The sequence below is a fragment of the Hydra vulgaris genome, chromosome 09, assembly GCF_038396675.1.
Source record: "Hydra vulgaris chromosome 09, alternate assembly HydraT2T_AEP".
NCBI lineage: Eukaryota > Metazoa > Cnidaria > Hydrozoa > Anthoathecata > Hydridae > Hydra > Hydra vulgaris.
In genome coordinates this window covers 19808972-19831500 of record NC_088928.1, presented here as the reverse complement: position 1 = coordinate 19831500, position 22529 = coordinate 19808972, and the positions used below count along the sequence as shown (strand labels likewise).

The following is a 22529-nucleotide window of genomic DNA, read 5'->3' as shown; positions in this document are numbered from 1 at the left end:
AATTTGAGAAATTACTTTTATATTAAAATATATATTTAATACTTATTACCTAGTAGTTTTTTATATTTATTTTTTGTCATTTGTTATATGTCCATTTTTTTTCTTTTCTTGTGGTTAGCAACCCTCTCTCAACTCTTCAACTTCTAAACACAAACCTTGATAAACGAGGTTGCTGTGTGGAGAAACACACAGTTTGGTATTAAGTTTGGTATTAACATAGATGTGGCAGCAATAAAACTCAAAACTTTATGTTTGCAATGCGAGCACTCTGTCACTACACCACTACCGCATATTATCTACTTTTTTTCTTTTATTATTGTTAGAAACTACTTGTGATTAATTTACTTTATTTGTGAAATTTAAGTTGATTGACAACTAAAATTTCAACAAATTTAAAATAAATTTGTATAAAATCTCTTTGAAAAAAAAAGAAAAACACAAAAACCAATTAAATGTACAAAAATATTTAACAAGATATAGTAAGATTCTGATTACAAACCAGTTGCATAAATTATATAAAATTGAAGAGTCATTATAGCAAAAAGATGAAAAAAAGAAGCAAACATTAAAATACACAAACTAAAGATGTAAAATATGAAACAAGTCACCCAAACCACCATATTCAGAACACAAAAGTGGCTGATAGGAAAAGTTGAGAAACACTTTTGCTATTTTTGTTGCAAAAACAATACAATATTGGGTAATATAAAAAAGTAATTAAATAATTTCAAACAAAAAGATCAACTTTACAGAATAAAATGTAAAGTAAATACAGATAAAAAAAAAGCAATGTATTAGCAAATAGTGACACCCCCTTTTTTTAAATCATGTGCCTATTTCTGAAAGACTATCAAAACCTTTTTTTTATGGATCCTATCCTTTTTTTCAAAAGGACAGAGTGCAATAGGAGATGGAGGTATAAAATTGCTAACATAAGATAAACCTACATACATAACTTACAATGATATACTAATAAAGTAAAATTTAAAAAAATTTTAAATAATAAAGTAAAATTTTAAAAAATCTCTTTGTTCTCTACTAGAAACTCTTTAGTTTCCACACCACACAAACACACCACACAAATACACCACACAAATACACCACACAAACACACCACACGAATACACCACACAGATACAATTTTGGTGTTTTATTGTTTTTAAAAAACATTAAAAATCATCCCTGTTAATAAACATTCAAATACAATCTTTCATCAACATATAACTAAAAGAATAATAATAAAAAATACCGAGTAACACTTTGTATGACATCAATAACAAAAGGTGCAGCTAATGATGGATCCATGTGTATGAATGTTAATAACGAAACCATACATAGTGTTATAGACTCATCATCAAAAGTAAACAATTCAAGTTTACAAATTGCGCAATGCTTTACAGTATATTCTAACATTTCTTCTTCATTTGTATGACATCCAAAAACTGCCTCGGAAGATTGGATAGGAGCACCTGTCACACCAAATTTCTATATTTAAAAAAAAAACACAACTAAAATGATAAAAATTTTCTAAAATATATAGAAACAAAAAAAATTCAACACTCCTAACTTTTACCTCACTCAATTTTGAATCTGACGCATTGGCATTATCTGTACAACTATGCTCATCAATTTCTTCATTGTAAGTTGTATTTTGACGGGTCGTGCGATTAACCTTTTTGGCGAGTATCTTAGCACTTGCCATTGTGGCAAGTGAAAATGGTTTCGATAGTGAAACATTTTGACAGCAGTGTGGATTGTGAGCATCTATTGTATTGCGCACTATATTCACAAGCTCCCAAATTTCTTTTTTATGTTCATGAAATGAATGCTAAAAATTTACAAAATAAAGCACAAAAAAAGTGTTTTTATTGTTTTATAATTTAGATTTAGAATACCAGTAGAACACCAGCACAACAACAATAATAGAAGTAAAAAAATAAAAAAATAAAACCTTATAAAGAATAATAATAAGTATAGTTAGCCACGAATGCTGCAAATGTGGTTCTAATCGTAAGATTGTTATTTTATCTATAAAAACATCATCTGTCAATGTTTTCCTCACACAGAGCCGAAGTAAAGTGAGCACAAGTTGAAGAAAATGTGAACCATAAGTAATATTACGATCAAGCAGTTGCGGAAGATTTATTAAAAGGGTAGAAAATGTTGCAGACTTTCTAATAATTACAATTAGTGTAATTATGAATATCAACAAAAATATTTCTTAAAAAAAAAAAGGAAAGTAACCATGGTAACAACCATGGTAAATACCTTAATAACCGAAGGTTAAGCTTGTTGCTAGCATGCCAGTTACCTGAGACTTCTTCTAATCCAAGAAGAATACCAAGAAAATGTATTATGTCTTTAATCTCTTCAAGTATAGTAGAACCCAAACTTTTATCATTTTCAACTTTATCATTGTTTTTGGAAGATAAAAAAGAAACCAACATTTCAATGAGAATTGTGAAAACCTCATCTTCATGGTTGACTAAATCTTCTAATAAAATGTTATGAGAATTATGTGGTTTTCTTTCTTCTTTTAACTCCTTTTCCTCGTTAACAGTATCTAAAGTGCACTCTAGCGTTGATTGAAAATCTCCAGGAACAAGAGATCGTTTTCTCATCTTTAGCTCTAAGTAATTACACAATTACAATTTATTTTATAAAAAAAGTATTGTATATCAAATACATTATCTATGCAACATTATAAAATAAATAAATAAATATTAATAGTAACAAATATAATAGTTATTTGATTTAATACTTTCACATTTACATACATTCACAAAAATACATTTTTATTATCTTTAGCATTTTAAATATATATATGTATGTACATATATAGTAGCATGGAGCTACTATGCATATTTTTATATAGAGCAGGATGGAGCAATTTGAAAAATTTTTGAACCAAGTTTTGTCTGTGTTTTGAATTGCTGTCTTCAGTAAATTTGCTAGTTTTAAATTTGCTAGTTTTGAAAACATTAACTTTATTTTTAAAAAATTTTTTATTGAAAAAAAAAGTTGCAAAAATGTACCTAAAATTGTTTTCTTTTTGCAAATTATGTAGAAAACAATTTTTAACAAAATAACTAGATTTTTTATAGTTTTAAACTTGAATGAAAATAAATAATACTTTCATAATCAGTATAAAGTTTCATAATCAGTATGAGTACCTGGTTGGCATAGCTCTGAAAAAAATTTCACTATTATTAGGACCCATCGAAACCTCAAGAACTCATCTAAATCCCAAAATATTTTTTTAATTTCCTGTTATAACAATAGATCACCATTCACCTATCAGGAATGTTTATTTTTAAACTTTTTTTTGCTATGATAATAGCTCAATCCGAATGCATAGTTTTACATGCATAGTTTTATATGCATAGTTTTACATGCATAGTTTTACATGCATAGTTTTACATGCATAGTTTTACATGCATAGTTTTACATATGGCTCATTTGATAAAAGATTATCAAAAAAAAAAATATTTCAATTAAAAATAAACATGCGATTTAATTTATCAGTTTTAGACAAGCTCTTATTACATTGCAGCTCATTAGATGAGAAGTGTTGCTTATCTTCGATTAAACCTAAGGAACAGCACAATACTAGAGGAAAAAGACATTGATAAATAATTCTGCTAGGAAATCATCAGGCGTTTTGATGGGTCAGCATCAGTCCTTGGTTAAAAAAAAGAAAAAGAATGACCCATCTAGGAGTTGTTGGTGTTCTAAAAGTTAGTTCTTGAAAACTAAAACAAAAACAAAAATAATCTGAAAATAAACCAAATACATAAACTAATGAAACAAAAGCATAAATTCATATAAATAACATGAATTATCTTTTTATTTAAATTTATATTATATTTTCATTAATTAATTTTATAAAAATTAATAAAACTAATATTGAAAACATAATAATTAATTTTATAAACCTTACCAGCTACATTTTTTTCATTAGTTCTCCATCGCTTATTGCACTGCAATGTGTATCTATTTCTATAAGCCATTAATGGCATGTCACCTACAAGACTAATAACCTTCTTTAGGGAAACCTTTTCAGATGATTTAGAAACAACTTGAACTAACTTTCGAGAATACATTGGCAGGATTGAATCTACAAAAATGTTTTTTAATTTTTACTCATTTTTTATTTCAACAATCTTGTACTGCTAATTTAATAAAAAAAGAAAATATTATTAAGAAAACTGAAAAAAAAATTTACCAACAAAGACTTCTTCACCACTTGAACTTAGGATACGATCCTGAAGCACAAGCTTCTGTTTATTTTTTCTATCAATTTTTTTTGTCTTTTTGAACATCTGTAAAAAAAATGAAGTACTAATCGGCGACAGCTGTGGAATGATGCTATGAATTGATTGATAACTTTGCAAGATAAACAATTGGTCCCCAGAAATACTAGTGTAGTGTTCTTCCATAAATGTATACATGCTCTAAAATAAATTTACAAAAAAAATTATTCCTACGTTTGCACTTTAAAGTATTTGTATATTTCATAGTGCTTTTATGTGTATTTTAAAGAAATTCAAAAGTGTTTCACTAAGTTTATAATATTTGAATAGTTTGACATTATACAAACAAAATTTACAATGAAAGCCTTCAATCTTTATAATAATATAATGAAATATGAATGAAACATACAATGAAAGCCTTCAATCTTTGCAATGAAAAAATACAATGAAATATAAATGAAACATACAATGAAAGCCTTCAATCGCATACTTAGTCATAACACTGATAAAGCTGATAAAGTTGTACTAAAAATTTGCAAAATTATTACATACACCAACTATGGATTAGGGTAGGTACAATCCATATAAGATGAAGAAATATTTAAAATGTCAAAAAAAGTCATGTAAAAACACATAAGCTGGGGCCAATGCTTATATGTAACTTTTATATGATAATATTTATTTAAAAATTTAGTTACTAAATATGTGATAATATATTATTGTTATAACATTAATCAACTGATCTAATAAAAAATCAATATAATAATACAATACAATGTTGTTTTATTAAAAACAATTGATCGTACTTCTACATTATCAAAGTTCATTCATATCTCTCTTTCTTTTTAAATAAAATGTCATTGAATACAAAAGTTATGACACTATTATAACAAGTGAGAGAGTGGCAAATTGATAAAAAAGACTTATTTAACTTATTTTAGCACATGTTAAGTTAAATTTTTATATTGTTTATTTAAAGAAAAAACAGTTTAAAACTCGAAGTTTGCCATTCATGTTGATATTATATCATGTGAGAAGTTTTTAAAGAATAAAAAAACATCAACATATTTAACATTTTTTTACCAAAAAGTTTATATGTTGTGCAGGCATTATTTTGTCCATGTAAACTGACTTACATCAGTGTGGATATGGGCGCGGGTTATAGCCCGCCATTTCTGCTGAAGCATGTGTATATACATGTGTGTGTGTATATATATATATATATATATATATATATATATATATATATATATATATATATATATATATATATATATATATATATATATATATATATATATATATATATATATATATATATTTATATACAGTCCTCAGAATTTGGTAAGTGAGGTCAGCAATTTATTGCTGACCTCAAAATGTTAGAGGTTGTCAAAAATAATTTGATACAAAAGGGTTACCATAAAACATAGAAATGAAGTCGACAATTTTTTGCCAACCTCAATACTTTTAGATTGGTAGTTAGGTGGAATGCTGACTCTAATTGAATTAAATGACCAATGGCTGTATGTATGTATATATATATATATATATATATATATATATATATATATATATATATATATATATATATATATATATAAGCTTCAGCAGAAAGCGAGAACTTTAGCTCGCCCACACTTCCTTAAAGTGTTTTATGGGAGCAATTTATGGCTCTCACTAAAGTATGTGTTTCATTTTTTTCTTTGCTTAACAGTCAATATCACTATAACATAAATGACATTATTGCCAAGTTTGCAAAAAGTTTTATAAAAGAAAACGATTATCGTTGTAACTAAAACGGAAAACAAAAAAGTCATTTTCGAAATAAACCAATAACTGCATAATAAACTGCAATGCTTATTTAAAGACACAGTTATTACAAAATAAATTTAAAAAGAGCACTAATTAAAATGCAAATTTTTTAAATTAGATTGTACTAACAGACTAGTTTCTTAAAAAAATCAGTTTTTTTATAAAAATGCTATTATGAAAATAAATTGATAATATTCTTATGTAAACCTTTTTCTTAGTCAGTCTTCCTATTAAAGCTCTTATTTAAAATTCAGTTTATAATATTAAACATTTTTAAAAATACATTATAAAAATTTGTTTTGGGAAACATAAACAGAGGTTGTCTAATGTTTTGGTTTCATCTTGTCTGATAAAGCAATTCGTGACAATAAAAGTGAACAAAGATTTATGTTTGCTAATTGCAATTTTGAACTAATACCTGATCTAATTTCAAATGTTGACTGGATACAATGCTTCAGTAATAAAAATGTACAAGAAATGTTTGATGAATTAATTTTTTACACTGAGGTGGCATGTAATCATTTCACTCCAATTAAAAATACATTAAACTCTTTAAAAATCAGACCAGCCTGGGTTTATGCTAGGTTAAAGTTTTTAATTAGATGCAAACAAAATTTAAGATATAAAAACTGCTCATGTAAATGAAAAGATCCGGTTTTGAAACCTAAATACAAAATGATTTGCAAAAATGTAGCAAATGAGATTAAAAAAGTGAGACAAAAGTTTGAGTTTAATCTGGTAAAAAGAGCCATCAAGAATCCAAAGCTTCTCTACAGCTACACGAACAGTTAACTAGCAGTTAAAGATTCTATAAAAGCATAAAAGGGAGCAAATGGTGAAACTACTCAAAATTCAAAAGATATTGCTGATATCTTAAACAAAAATTTCCAAGTTCATTTGTGAAAGAAGATGATGGTCTACTGCCTTCTTTTGATTTAAGAACTACTGAAATATTCATTATGACAAATGAAGATTTTACATATGAAGATGTCTATCTAAGATTAAAAACCTAGTCAAAAAAATCCCTAGCCAAAAAGTTTTATAGGATATCCTATAAAAAAGATATAGAACATTCTACCTACCAGACTTTTTGACTAGGGATATCAAGTGGTGCTGATAATTTACATTCAGCTATTTAAAAGAATTGTGCATCAGCCTTTGCTTCTGCACTAATGAATATTTTTAAAGAGACGTTAAAAACCAGCTAACTGCCATTGCAATTTAGATCAGCAAATATTACTCCTTTGCACAAAAAAGACAAAAAAAACCTTAGCAGGAAACTACCGACCGGTATCACTCACCTCAAGTGCATGTAAAATAATGGAAGGTATAATCAGATGTAAACTTGAAACTTTTCTATATAAATTCAAACTAATAGTCAAGCAACAGCATGGTTTTGTTATAAATAAATCATTTCTGACAAATCTACTTGAAACACTTGATTTTATTTCAACTGCCTCAGAGAATGGCAAACCTGTTGATGTTGTTTTTTTTGGATTTCGCCAGGGCATTTGACTCAGTGCCACATAAAAGATTTCTTTTGTGTGAACACTGTTAGAGTTTGCAGTACCAGTTTAGTCACCTATTTGAAAGGGAGAATTTGATTTATTAGAAAGAGTCCAACATCGTGCAACTCGAATAATACCATCACTTAAAAATCATCTTAAAAAATATGATTGTCTAAAAGCTCTCGACTTGATTAACTTGACAAAAAGGAGACAACGAGGAGATATAATTCAACTTTTTCAATTCTTTAACAGTTTTAATGATTTGGAAACAATCAAAAAAATTAGTATTCAACAAATTCAAACAAGAGTTCACAGCTTTAAATATGTCAAAGAAATCACTAAGCAAGCTGTCATGAAAACTTTTTATTTAATAGATCAGCCAATTGTGGAATAGCTTGCCAAGCGAGTTGGTTAAAGCACAATCAGTTAACAGTTTTAAAGCAGGTCTTGATTGCTGGATGAGCAGCATTCAAGCAAATTGGCTGTCATAGTGCGTTAACACCACACTCACTGGCTCACACCAAATACAGCAATTACTAACACTAATACATTGGAAAAAATAAAACATTATTTTTGAATGTTTTAACTGCTTTTTTTCGTTTTGCTTAAACTCATATATATAATATAAAATTATTACGTACTAAATTATTGTGTAATAACTTTTATATTATGTAATGAATTATATATTAATTAAAACGAATTATTTAAATATGTCTTAATTTGAGCAAAATAAAAAATATATTAAATATTTAAATGTTCAGCTTAAAACAATTGTAACTATATAAACACTTTTATTGTGGAATCTTAAATAGTTATAATTATTCTTAAACTTCCTGCTTTCAAGAAAACATAAAATATTTTTTATAAGTGGTAAAAACTTTTATTTGTTTTTATTTTTATTTTTTATTAAATAAGTTGTTAATAAATAAAATAGCTTAAAAAAAGAATAAGCGTATAATATGTAAAAACCCAAAGAAAATGCTAATCTAAAAAAAAATTTCACGGCAAAATAAACAACACTTGTTATGTATAAATTCTTGTAACATTAAACATATAACATAACATTAAACAACAAACATATGCTTGTAACAAGTATAAAACTAAATTTTGTATTTAAAATTTTTTTTTATGAATAAACAAATAGCTTGCGCAAAAACTGAAAGCTCTTGTAAAAAGCTGATTAGAAGAGCAGCTCACATGGCTCACCATGTTTGTTTTAAGAGAGCAATTCTCTGCACTCTGTTCTTTTACTCCCATCGAGGTCTGTATACATATATATATATATATATATATATATATATATATATATATATATATATATATATATATATATATATATATATACATACATACATATATGTATGTATGTATGTATGTATGTATGTATGTATGTATGCATGTATGTATGTATGCATGTATGTATGTATGTATGTATATATATATATATATATATACATACATATAGTAAAGAAATCACCAAGAGGATATGAAGCTATACTAACTGAGGAAATGTTTGGAAAATCAGCTCTTAGCATAAGATCTCTGTAATGGTAATATTGCAATACAGTTTTTTTAGTTGGCAATTGTGTATTAGGTATTGTTCCAATTCTTTTTCCAACAAGAAAAACTTCACGATGAAATATTTTTCCAAAACTATTGCTTGTATTTTCAGTAAATCAGATTTTCAAAAACCGTTTATTTTTTTTCTTAACTTTTGTAATTTTTTTATTTTTTATTTATTATTTTTATATTTATTTATTATTTTTTTTTTTTTTTTTCTTAACCAATTTAAAGCTTAATGGTTATTGAAATAAACTGTTAAAAAACATATTTCATTTTTATTTTCATATAACATTAATCCAAATGTTACGGGGGCGGTTATGCCCCCAATTCCCCTAATTATTTTGTAGTTGAAAAATATTTCTTCAAGTTTTTGTTTTGCATTTTTTCTAGTTTTGTTATAGTTTTTTTCGCTAATGACTTCAGTTTTTTAATTTTGTATAAACTATTTGCATTATTTTTATTTATGCTAAGATAAAAATTTTAAAAATTACTGATTTTTTTAACTTAACCCTTCCCCCCTACCTTCCAAATATAAACATCATGTATTTTAATAGGTAGGGTTGACCATTTCCATCATCTTTTGCAATAAAACAAAACATAATCTAAAAATAGATATATCAGGCTACAAAAATAACCCTTAAGATATCTTTAAAATATTTGTAAGTGACCCTGCCCCTCTTACTATCTACAAAAATTATAAATTTTTTAATTTTCGGACTGCTGGGACCAACCATAGGGGTACCCATAAAAAAAAAATTACATTTTTTTAATACACATATCAAAAGGAAGCAGAAAAATTATTATGGTATTTTTTTAAATAATTTTGGTGTTTTATGCCCCACCCTAATATATATATATATTTAACCCAGACCTGTTTTGGTACCGCTGGTGCAGTATGGGCACCCAAAAAATATTCATTTGTTATTTTTCTTTTGATTTTTTATTAAGAATAGGAAAAAAATCTTGATTTCAAATGCATTAGTAAATAAATAATCTTTCTGTTTATTTTAGTGTATTCATTTTTTCTCTAAAGACTTGTTTAATGTTTAATGTCATTTAACTATTAACCAAAAGTTAGCCTTTAAAAAGAATGAATTAAACTTTTTATGAAACTTAACTTAAAGACAATGAAATGTATGAAAATTTTTTCTTTAAATTGAGTATGAAAACTTGTTTTTTCTCGAAAGATATAATGATTTTAAAATTTTCATTAAGAGTAATGGTAAGTTTTACTTGATGGCAGTTAACTGTTTTTAATAACAAATGAACAAATGTAAATTTCAGTCTTATTAACAATTAAATAATTGCAAATTTAATTTTTAAATGAATGAACATATTTAGTTCGCTATTTTATTTTACTTTAGGAAAACAAAAAAATATATATTTATATATATATAAATATATATTTATATATATATATATATATATATATATATATATATATATATATATATATATATAATAGTAGATCACATTCAGTATTGTTATTGGTGAATCACATTTGATATTAATAATGACGAATTACATTTATAATATTAATAATGGTAAACCACATAAACAATATTAATAATCATGAACTACATTTATAACAGCAAATCAATATCTATATTTTTTAGGGTTGAACTAGAGCAGTTTTGACTAACTACAGATATTGTATTATTATGCAGATAATGTATTATTATCAACTGCAGATAATGTATTTTTACATATAAACCCTTTGTGGACTGACAGAACTTATTTGTCCCACTGTATTAACTATTGTCTTCCTTTTAAACTTGTTTTTTTTTTCTTTCTGTAAAAACATTGCATAACTTTTCACTTAGTTTTTAGTCATGTTTTAAAATTACATTTAATTGTTTGTCATCAATTATTTTTCATCTTAGATGTGATGTCTAATGATGATTTTTAAGGAAACTAGGCCTAATTATTTTGTAAAAACGAACCTATAATATTTATATTTACTTTTATTTGTGTTGGGAGTTTTTTTAGAGCTTATTTAATGTGTAATTAAATATCTTAAGTTCAGTTTAAGTGTTAAAAAGGTTTGCATACACTACTTTGTTATGAAAATTAAAGAGGGACTAATAAGTCCTGTCAGGAGTTACGGTCTAATATTTAAAAAGCCATACATATAATAATAAAGAATAAATAAAACAGAATAATAAAGTGTAAATTAAGTGTAGTTACAATCAAATATGAGTTGTAAGATTTGATACTGTACTATAGAACCTGCTGAAATAATTTTACAAGACCTTCCTACAGTGAAACTGAATAATGTGATTTTGATTCTTATATTGAACAAAATGTTATTATTGATCCTATTGAAATTGAACAGAGGCTAATGAAAACTATATACAGCATTTAGATAATGAATTGGTTGATAATGATACTGACATTTAAAATAATGAAATAGATTCTAAAATTTAATAGGATATTTATAATGATAGGAGCTGGAAGAAGTTACAAAAAGATGTGATGTTTGCTCAAAAGAAAAGATAGAGTCAAGACGACATTTTAAATGCACCACCTGTAACTTTTTTTTGTGTATAAATGAAAAAATTGTTTTTCAAAATATAAAATTTAGATAATTTTAATTAAAATGTATTTAATAACAATCATTTTGTTTTTCTTTATTTAATATAAATTTAAAAAAAAAAAAATTCTTTTATTGCCTGACAGGACATATTAGTCCCACTTCAGTTTCCATGGTAACAATGGCCCTGATATATTGAAAAAATGTGTATTGCCGTTACTAGACCCTAATTAATATACTTCAATTGTATATTTCATTAAATAATAGAACTTTCCACCCTCCAACCTTAATGGGTTAAATGTGGTTATATAGATTAAACTTAAAAAAATATTTTCTGTTGAAATAAAATTACCTTTAAAGAGGTAGACTTAATTGCTTGCATCATACTGCGTGCTTTCATTGCAACTGACACATTAACATCTTGAAGTGCATATGCTAAGTAAGTAATCCCATGTACAACAACAGACTTTCCTGGATATTCATTGTGGGAAAAATCACCACCAAAAAATTGGCATATTAATCCAATTTTATCAACTAAAAAACATAATGATTATAAAATAAAAAAATAAAAACCATAAAATATTAGCTTAATTAGCCATAAAAATAAGTATTATAAAGCTGCATACAATGACATCTTAAATATCTTTTCCACGCCCTCTTTATCTCTTCTACACCTACTCTATCTCTTCTCCACCTTCTTTACCTGTTCTACACCCTCTTTGACTCTTCTTCAAATACTGTGTATAAATTTCAAGCATGCATCTTTTTTGTTTCAAAGCAGTAAGGGTATAGTGGTAGAGCACTCACTTTGCGTGTCGCTTTATAAACAGGAAGATCCGAATTCAATACCTATTATGCCCCTGGTCACATCATGCTCAAATTGTTTCTCTGTGCAGTGATTTTGTTTATCAAGGCTCATTTTTTGAAATTAAAGGTTGGAAGTAGTTTTACAACCTTTTTATAACAATTAAAACTAATCTATCCTAGGGTGTATCTATCTAAGGTGCTCAAGATTCATATCTTCTTGGGAAGGTGAATACTGTTATTTAAGAAAAAAAATTATTATAATGCCTGTTTTTAAATTAATACTCTAAACATTCGATAGTACATGCATCTAATAATTCATCAGCGTTAACACACAAAAAAATTTTTCTCATTACTCCAAATATTTTTTTTTTCACTTTTTTATTTTTTGTAATTGCAAATACTTTTTATAGAGACTGTTTTGTTTTTTTAAATATTGCAGGATTTCTTTTTTTCTTTAATACTATCAGAGAATTTTTCAAAAGAAGACAAACATTACGTAAATATTACAGCAATTACATTCATGTTACAGCATTTCTTTGCTGTAACATGTAAAAATAACAACTATATCACTAAGTATAATACCAATATTGGAACCATTGATTTGTCTCAGAAAACCATTCAACTTTACAGGAAATTTCAGCTTGGCTGCCAAAACAATAACATAAATATGAAATAGTTTTCAGTTTGTGCTTTTTTTTGAATTGTTTGTTATTCAATAGTCTTAGGACTACTGAAATAGGTTACAAATTGTTTGTCTATCAAAAAGTAATTCAGCCTTTTTAGCTAAATTTCCATTTTCACACTACCTATGCCAACACAACTCAATCGGATAATCAAGCCAACAAAAAATTGAATAATCAAGAATTTTAGTGATGTTTACATAGGCTGCTTGACTTCTAAGATAGTACTGTTAAAATTACCACATTACTTTAGCTCAATAAAGTAGCCTCCTTGACTGTAGTGGCCCTCTAAAAAAGCTGTTTCAATATGCACCCAACGCATTTCAATGTGCTGGGTGCACACTGAAACAATTTAGCAAGGTAACTATGGTAACTATGTAATGACATTTTACTTAATAATTTTCAGATTTACTTAAAGAATTTATTAAGTATTATAAATACACAACATAAAACACACTCAACAAATTTCAGCTTGAAGAATAGATGAGTTTATTAGCACTTTACCTACTGTTTTTTGATTCCCTACTTTATTTAAATATTTTAACACAAACTCAAAAACAAAGTTAAAATGAGGGAATGACCTCTCTGTGTGCTTTTTATTCTACATGTGTGTTGTTAAAGCAGTTTCTCTCATATTTTCACAGTTTCTCTCATATTTTCACAGTTTCTCTCATATTAGCAAAATCAAAATTTATAGACAAATAAATGAAAATAACAACTGTATTTTTTTTAATAAACAATGTATAAATGCTTTTCATTAAGTCATACAGGGTGATTTAATCAAAAGTATAAACTTTAAATTAACATAACTTTTTGATTGCAAATACATTACATGTGATAGTACATTTTAAAGCTCATTAAAAAGGAAATTTAATGTTAATAATTTCAAAAAAATTAAAATAACACCATAGCCATGAGATACGATATTCAAAAACGCATATTTTTAACAAAAAAATTGGTAGAGTTGAGCGTAAGTCTGGTTCAGAGAGCTTATAGAAGTAATTTTAAGAACAGACCATGTCCAACGGCAACAGCTATCACAAAATTATCTAAAAAATTTGATACAACCGGAACAATACTTGATTTGCCACTAAAACCGAGGAATGAGCGAGACATTCGAATTAATGCCAGAAATAAGCTGAAAGTACTCTTCTTCGAAGATCCTACATTGTCGATCAGAAAAGCCTCAGTTGATGTTGAAATTTCATACAGCCTTTGCCGTGATATTCTTCTCAAAGATTTACAACTCAAACCGTATAAATACCAGAGTGCTCATCAATTATTGCCACTTGATTATGAAAAAAGGGTCATTTTTGCTCAATGGTGGCTGGACTTGGAAAAGGATGTTCACAAATGGTTTATCACTACAGATGAAGCCTATTTTTACCTTACTGAGTCGATCAACAAGCAAAATAACAGAATGTGGCTGAATGAGAGACCTGAGGATTGGATAGAGAAACCATTGCACGATGCGAAAGTTTTGGTTTGGTGTGCCATTTCCTGCCGAAAAATCTACCTACTTTTTCGAAGAAACGATAAATCGACCCTACTTTTTCGAAGGAACGATAAATCAGCACAATTACCTGGATATGCTTAGAATTTTTTTCTGGCCTAAGCACTATAGAGTCGAGAGTCACAAAAAATACTAATTTTAACAAGATGGGGCTACTCCGCATACGGCTAATATGGTTCAAGAGTGGTTACAAAGTAAATTTGGGAAGAAATTCATTACCAAGCAACAATGGCCTCCACGATCACCAGACCTCAATCCATGTGATTATTTCCTATGGGGTTATCTTAAGTCTAAAGTTTATAAGCCATTACCGAAGACTTTATATGATTTAAAAGAGAACATCACAAAAGAAATCCAAAAAATAAACACTTCGGCTTTGGAATCAACGTTTTTGAATTTTACAAAAAGATGTCATTCATTAATTGAAAAAAATGGAGGTCATATTGATAAAAAATAAAAAATAAATTCTTATCACTCAATTTTCTTTTAATTTATCTTTAAAATGGTGTATCGGACTTAATAATCCGATTTGATCTACAATTTTTATTCAATTTTAAAGTTTATACTTTTGATTAAATCACCCTGTAGATTAGATAATAAATAAATTGGCATGATTCTAACTATTTTCAAAAAAAGTAAACAGTTTATATAAGCTAAAAATGTTTACAATCACTTATGTTTTACACCATAAAATAAGAAAAAATAAATATGAAAGCATTTTAAAAAACAGTATACTATTTTACAGTTTTACTATTTTAAAAAATGAGAAATCAATTGTATATATGATTGTGATTTATAAAAGCCTCAACAAAGTTTTTATGAAATGCTCTTTCCAATAACATTTTAAAAACAAGTTGATTATGCCTTAAAAGGTTTATGCAAGTTTTTTGAGAATATTTCACTATAATAAAAAGTATAGACATAAAAGTTCTATTGAAAACAAAAAACAACTACTTCTTTATTTGTTATGAATTAAAAAAAGTTATAAAGAAATAGGCGGAAGGTTTGAAACAAACAATAATAATTTAACAAATGCTATAGAAAATCCAAGGAGTTAAAATAAAAATTGCTTATGACAGCTGTCTACATCAGACAAACTTCCAAAATCTTAGAAATTTTTTCATATTTAATTTGTATTTGGCATATGTTGTCATAACCTGTTACTGCAATAGATTAAAAAGAAATGATTTCTAATTTCAAACTATTTCACGCTTCAGTGTAACAAATGAAAACAATATTATATGTAAACAAAATAAACACACCAACATCAAATCTTGTCTTCCAACTCTCAGCATTGATATCGATTTCTATACGCTCACATATTATCTCAGTCCCATATGGCAAGAGAGAGCAATGCAATAGAAGTGGTGCAACTAACTTAGCTATGTTAGATGAAGAAGACTCCAATAACTTCCACAAGCTGAACAAAAATAATTAGATATTTTACTGTACTTGCATTTAAAGAGTCTATTAATCTATTTATCTATAATAAGCATAATATACATGAATATTAATATTTAAAATTGGTAGCTGTTGTAACCATCGCCAACAGTATTACTTAAAATTATTATAAATAATGACATTAAATACCAAAATATTACAATATAAACTGTCAAAATTAATAACTAAAAAAATAAAAATAAAATAACTCAAAATGGCATTAAAATATTTATAAGATATCAATAAAAATACAAAAAAATACATATATAAATATTTAGTACTAATATACTTAATTATTATCTATATTTTATTAAAAATAAAGATGCTTTTATCACCTTGGAATAAGCAATTTTTTCTGGAAACTCTGTATCAATTTTTCTTCCATCTTCGCAAATGCCTGTAAACATTTACCACGATAGCAAAGTACTTCCAAACATGAAATTATATGAACTATACCAGATGTGTCACAAACATGCTTCAGTTGCTATAATCAAATTCAGATAGATCATCCATTATTACATCATTATAATAATTAAATGCATAAATAACCAACTTAGCTGCTAAAACTTTCTAGAATGATCTAAAATTTTCCAGTAAGTTTCTAGAAAATTCTAGAAAAATTGAGAGAAACAATTAACAGCTTCCTAGAAACTAAAAAAGTTATTAGAGAAGTAGGGGAGACTGGAGATAGTTGATTACAAGGGATTAAAAGTTGACACAATTTTTTAGCTTTAAAATTTTCTACTAGAAATTTCCTGAGTTAAAAAGTAATTTAATTTGTTTTCATAATTCAAATGGTTAAGCAATTCACCCATAATTCAAATGGTTAAGTAATTCACCCATAATTCAAATGGTTAAGTAATTCACTCATAATTCTAATGGTTAAGTGATTCACCCATAATTCAAATGGTTAAGTGATTCACTCATAATTCAAATGGTTAAGTAATTCACCCATAATTCAAATGGTTAAGTGATAAGAGTTTAGATAAATTGAGTTTTCTGCAAGCTAAAATTATTTAAAAAAAAAAACTTATTTTATGTACTATATATATTACCATTATTTTACTACAATATACTGAATTAATGTACTAATTATATTATAATAAATAATTATAATAAAATTAGTATATTTTATTAAAAATTATAATAATCCAAAGATTAAAATAATCAAAAGATTCAAATCCCAAGATCAAAAATTTCTTGATTTTAAATTTAATAAATAATTAATATGAAACTAATTAGTATTATTCTTTAAAAAATTTATCACTAATCCCATTTAAATGTTTTTATGATTTTTTTTTTTCATATATTATTATACAATTTTAAATATAAAATACTTATACTTGGTCACCATAGTTACCAAGCTATCATCAATTATGTAGAAGATGCACTAGATTAAGATTAATCACCTGTAAAATTACTTTAAAAACCTAGAAAAACAGCATATAGTAATGATTTAAATATTATCAACCTGCAAAAGGCTTTCCATTATTCTCAGTTCAGGAATACTAAACATTAACTTGTCAAGATTATTTCCTTTGTAACCTTTCAATATATCTTTGTCAGCATCATCATTTATTAAATGTTCCTCGTTACTATCTTCTTCAGGAATTGGTTGTGAAAGGATGTCCTCAGAGTCTGTATAACAAAATATAAAATTAACACTAATGAAAATTAAAAACTTAAAATTTTGAGAAACCAAAAATAACCTTACTTCGAAAATCTTTGGACAATTTTTCTTTCTTTGAAAATGCTAAAGTTATAAAAAATTTTATTTTATGTAACAAGTAATTATATTACATAAACATAATTATTTAAAATATAAATACATAAATATGTAAATGTACATCAAATTGTATAATTTAGTAAAAATAGTAATTATTGCAATAAAATTCATTAGAATATATATTTTTTAAATATTACATTATATGAAGTAAAAAAACAATTATTACATGAAGCAAATACAATTACAATAAAATGAAAAGATTTAGTGTGGTCTGTTTCAAGAAACTTTTAGTTAAGACCTACACTACTATCATCACAATGACCAACACTATTACTATCAAATTTTGTTAAGACAAATTTTGTTTTTTTTTTCAATTATCAGAATCAAAATATTTAGTGTTGCAACAAAATAGTTCGACTGTCGACTAAATCGACTAATATATTTTCTAAAGTCGAATAAAATTGACTAATAAATTTTAAAAATTGAGTAAGTTGACTAAAAGTTGATTTATTTGAAATCTATTTTCTATTTCAATATTCAAATATGGGATTAATTAATTTTTTTGAAAAAAATTGTCATAAAAATAATAAAGTAATTTATTTTCGCTTTCTATTTTTAACAACATACCATTTAAATGTTAATGGAGCAAAATAATGAGAAAATGGCCGATCCGACAACTGGACAAATAATTCTCAGACCCCAATGATTTAGGGACTGACTTGAATAATTGCTATATCAAAGTCTTTACAATAACATTTATAATGTGATTGTATAGATGACATTTAGATTTTGGAGCTTTGCAATCTAATTTTGCCCCAGGCCGCTGGGCCCTGTGCCAGCTTGAAGCGGCCCTGTATTTTATTAATTTTTTTTCTTTTGTTTACTTTCATAAATACTTTCATACATAACCGATACTTTAATTTGTAATTTTTTTTTTTTTAAATAGTTATTAAGGTGCTCCAAGAAGTCTGAACGTTTGTATTACAGAGCACCAGGAAGAGCATAAACAATGCTAATATGTTATGAATTACATAAAGTCATAAATTAAACAAAAACGCCCACAGCATAGTTAACAAATTGCGAGTAATTTGGCAAAAAATATTAACGAGAAAATCCCTGTTAAGAGAAATCAATCATTTAAGTTTTTTTCCAATTTGAAACTTTTATAATCTTATTAAATTGCATTTTGGTATTGACATTTAAATACACCATAATGTTAAGTGTTTATTTAAGAAAGTATTTACAGCTTTTAATTATTTTTTTAATTTAAAAGCTATTAGCCTAAATAAATAACTAAATAAATAAATAAATAACTAAATAAATAAATAAATAATGCACCCGTTTTATGAGTTAACATTAAATTTATTTTTATGACCAGAGAAAAGATGTTTTATTCGGCTGTATGTGGTGTACGTATGAGTGTATTTGTAGAGCGTTGTAATATTTACAATAATTCATCATTAAGTCAAAACTGTTAATTTTCGACTTAACATCTTTTGCTAGTATACCCACAATATGCACTTCAATGAACCAAGTTGGAACCCTCAAAATAAGAAAGTGTCACTGAATAATTTGCAGCTGAACATTTAGTGCATTGGCCAAGCTTCTAGCTGAACATTTGGTATTAAGCAAAACCACTATTCACGTGATATCTCTAGTTATAATAGTACATGCTTTTGTTTTTAAACGAACAAACAAAAATAAAAGACTGGAAAGTTAAATTGAATGAAAAGATAAAAGGACTTTATCATTAACCAGACTTGTTACTGTATCACTTAACCAGGACAACCTTACATAAGGTAATCTGCATAATTAATTAAAGCTTTTCAATAATAAATTAATCCATCGATAAAACTTTTACATAGAAATTATTTAACAAATTCTCAGAGTCCTATGTATAACAATGTTGGTAAATTTTTTATAGTATTGATAGTAGCTAACATTATTATACAAACATTTATATTTATTTTTATATTATTATTTATATTTATATTATTTTAATATTATATTTACATTATTATTATTGTTATTGTTATTGTTATTATTATTATTATTATTATTATTATTATTAACATTATAATAATATTATAAGTATTATCTTTTTAAATGATAACAAGTAAAGTCCTATTAAGAAAAAAAATAACTTACACTTTTTCATTGACCTGCTATATTCGTGAGATAAAACCTGACACTTAATTTGATCAACTATAACCAAATCAAGAAGAAGAGCTGTTTGGTACAAAATAATTGTCATAACCTGACACTGCATGCAGTCACCATTTATATGTTCAGAATGGTCAACATTAAACAATTGGTCCAAAATACATACTAACAAAATCACTATAGAATTACATTCTTCCTTAGAAATTTGAATGTCGGAATCACTCTTTTGTATAGTAAGCTAAAATAAAAATAAAATTGCAAATAATAATATGAGTTAAAAAAATTAAATAAAAATTTTACTTACTAAAATATTTTAATTAAAATGATAAGTTCAATAAAAAAAATACTATTGAATGATTTGAGTTTAAACATATATAAATAAATTCAAAATAGTAAAATTATAAATATGAAAAACATATTTATAATTTTACCATGTGCAACAAATATGTAAAACAAATTATATAATAAAAAAAAAACTATTGCAATAAAATTTATTTCAAAATTTATTATTATATAAATAAGGAAAATTTTTTTTTATAATTTAAACATCTTGAATATCTAAAACCTAAAAAATTATAACAATCAAAACTCATGAATTTTAATTTTTATGCATAGTGATTCTAATAATTCTCACACCACTGTAAATATAAATGGGTAGTTGTGTGATAAGTGGGTAGTTGTGTGGTAAGCAGGTAATTGCTGCCAAAAATCTTCTACACATACACATAAACAAATATTGAAATTAATGAAAACTCAGAATGTAAGTGAAGATAATGAATTTATTGCTTGGAATTTAATTGTTAGAATCATTTCCAATTGATTAGTATCAGGCACCTAGCAATCAAGCATATTTAAAGTATGTCAATTTTTTTTGAGATCAGAAAGCAATTTTTGTATAATTGCCTAAATACTCTTCAAGGTTTATCTGATTTTCAACAAATTTTATATTTGTATTATGTATACATGCTTTTGAATGCATTATTTATTTTATAAAATTATTGTTCGTTTTAATATATATAAATAACTAAATTTACTATTAATTAAAACTAGTATCATTTATTTTAATTTATCAATTATATAAAAATAATTTTTTGTTATATAAACAAAGAAACCTGTTTAATTAAGACATCCAGCATAAGCACAGCAAAAGTCAAGTGATCTTTTACATTGAGTAACATTGGCATTCCAGATGTAACTGGGGTTGCAGATTGTGGTGGTGATCCTGGTATTAGTGAATTACTTCGTACTAGTTTATTGCTGTTCATACGCTCTAAAACAACCTTGTCTGGAAATGGAAACGCTGTTATTGTGGATGAAATATTTTTTTCTACACCAATTATCATTTTAATGAAGATATCAAACAATGGCAACATATCAATATGAACATCCAAATAAGATAAAATCTACAAAACAATTTTCTATAAATAATAAAAAAATGATAAGATAAAAGTATGAAAAAATAATAATATAAATAATTAAAATTATATAATAATGAAAGTATAAAAATTTCTTTTTTTTAAATTAAATACTTAATATGATATTATTATTTTTAAAGGTTTTGAAAAAAATTATCAAAACAACTTTTATTTAATTTTGAGTTTCTTTTATTTTAATTTCTTCAAGTTTATGCGTTTTTTTATTAGTAAATAAATTTAACTAACTAAATTTATTTAAACAATTTTTTGCAAATTTTTTGCAAATTTGCAAAAAATTTTAACCTATATTTGAATTTGAACCCTTGTATACTTCTATTTATAATATTAAACTTAATTTTTTTTCCCATTCTAAATTTTGCCATTTTTAACACCTAAACACCAATTATAAAATTAACTTTATAAAGTAGTTAATTACAACAATTAATTAGATATAAAATCTTTCTATTGGTTTAAATGTTTAAAATTATCTAGGAATTTTCTTAATAAAAAGTTTACAATAATTTTCTTTTGAAAATTTTTTACAATGCAGGGCGAGTCAAATTGTATTTTTTTTTAATGAACGTTGACATTTATATCTTTTTTATTGACAAACATGTAATTTAAGAAATATTTGTCAAAATGGGAGTTTTATTTTCAAATAATTTTTATTCTAGTTAATAAGTTGTTAGATATATCAAAGATGCTTATTGAATTTAATCAACTTTTATTTTTTCAAAGCAATTTTTTGCAAATTTGCAAAAAATTTGCAAAAAATTGTTTAAATAAATTTAGTTAGTTAAATTTATTTACTAATAAAAAAACGCATAAACTTGAAGAAATTAAAATAAAAGAAACTCAAAATTAAATAAAAGTTGTTTTGATAATTTTTTTCAAAACCTTTAAAAATAATAATATCATATTAAGTATTTAATAATAAGTTAATAAAAATATCATATTTCTATTTATTAATAATATATTACTAATATCATATTGGTGAAAACTATAATAAACATATTAAATTGATATATTTTATTAGATTTTATATATATTTCAGCAAAACTTGAAAATTCTTTTCAAAACTTTTAAAAGCGTCTTTAATATGCAAAAAAACAA

The 22529-nt window shown here is 25.5% G+C and overlaps 1 protein-coding gene across 1 annotated transcript in view; it reads right to left on the bottom strand.

The window, feature by feature from the left end:
• The window catches only part of LOC101236236 (protein unc-79 homolog), an 89075-nt gene that overhangs the window by 32085 nt on the left and 34461 nt on the right, over nucleotides 1–22529 (bottom strand). Inside the window, exons 9-21 of the mRNA XM_065804989.1 lie at nucleotides 21114–21404; nucleotides 19987–20239; nucleotides 17827–17865; nucleotides 17584–17750; nucleotides 16448–16596; nucleotides 15935–16092; nucleotides 12025–12206; nucleotides 4226–4454; nucleotides 3941–4117; nucleotides 2269–2629; nucleotides 1952–2174; nucleotides 1574–1828; nucleotides 1250–1485 (exon numbers count right to left, since the gene is read on the bottom strand). Of these exons, the coding sequence (XP_065661061.1) occupies nucleotides 1250–1485; nucleotides 1574–1828; nucleotides 1952–2174; nucleotides 2269–2629; nucleotides 3941–4117; nucleotides 4226–4454; nucleotides 12025–12206; nucleotides 15935–16092; nucleotides 16448–16596; nucleotides 17584–17750; nucleotides 17827–17865; nucleotides 19987–20239; nucleotides 21114–21404 (2720 nt within the window). The remainder of the gene's footprint in view (nucleotides 1–1249; nucleotides 1486–1573; nucleotides 1829–1951; nucleotides 2175–2268; nucleotides 2630–3940; nucleotides 4118–4225; nucleotides 4455–12024; nucleotides 12207–15934; nucleotides 16093–16447; nucleotides 16597–17583; nucleotides 17751–17826; nucleotides 17866–19986; nucleotides 20240–21113; nucleotides 21405–22529) is intronic.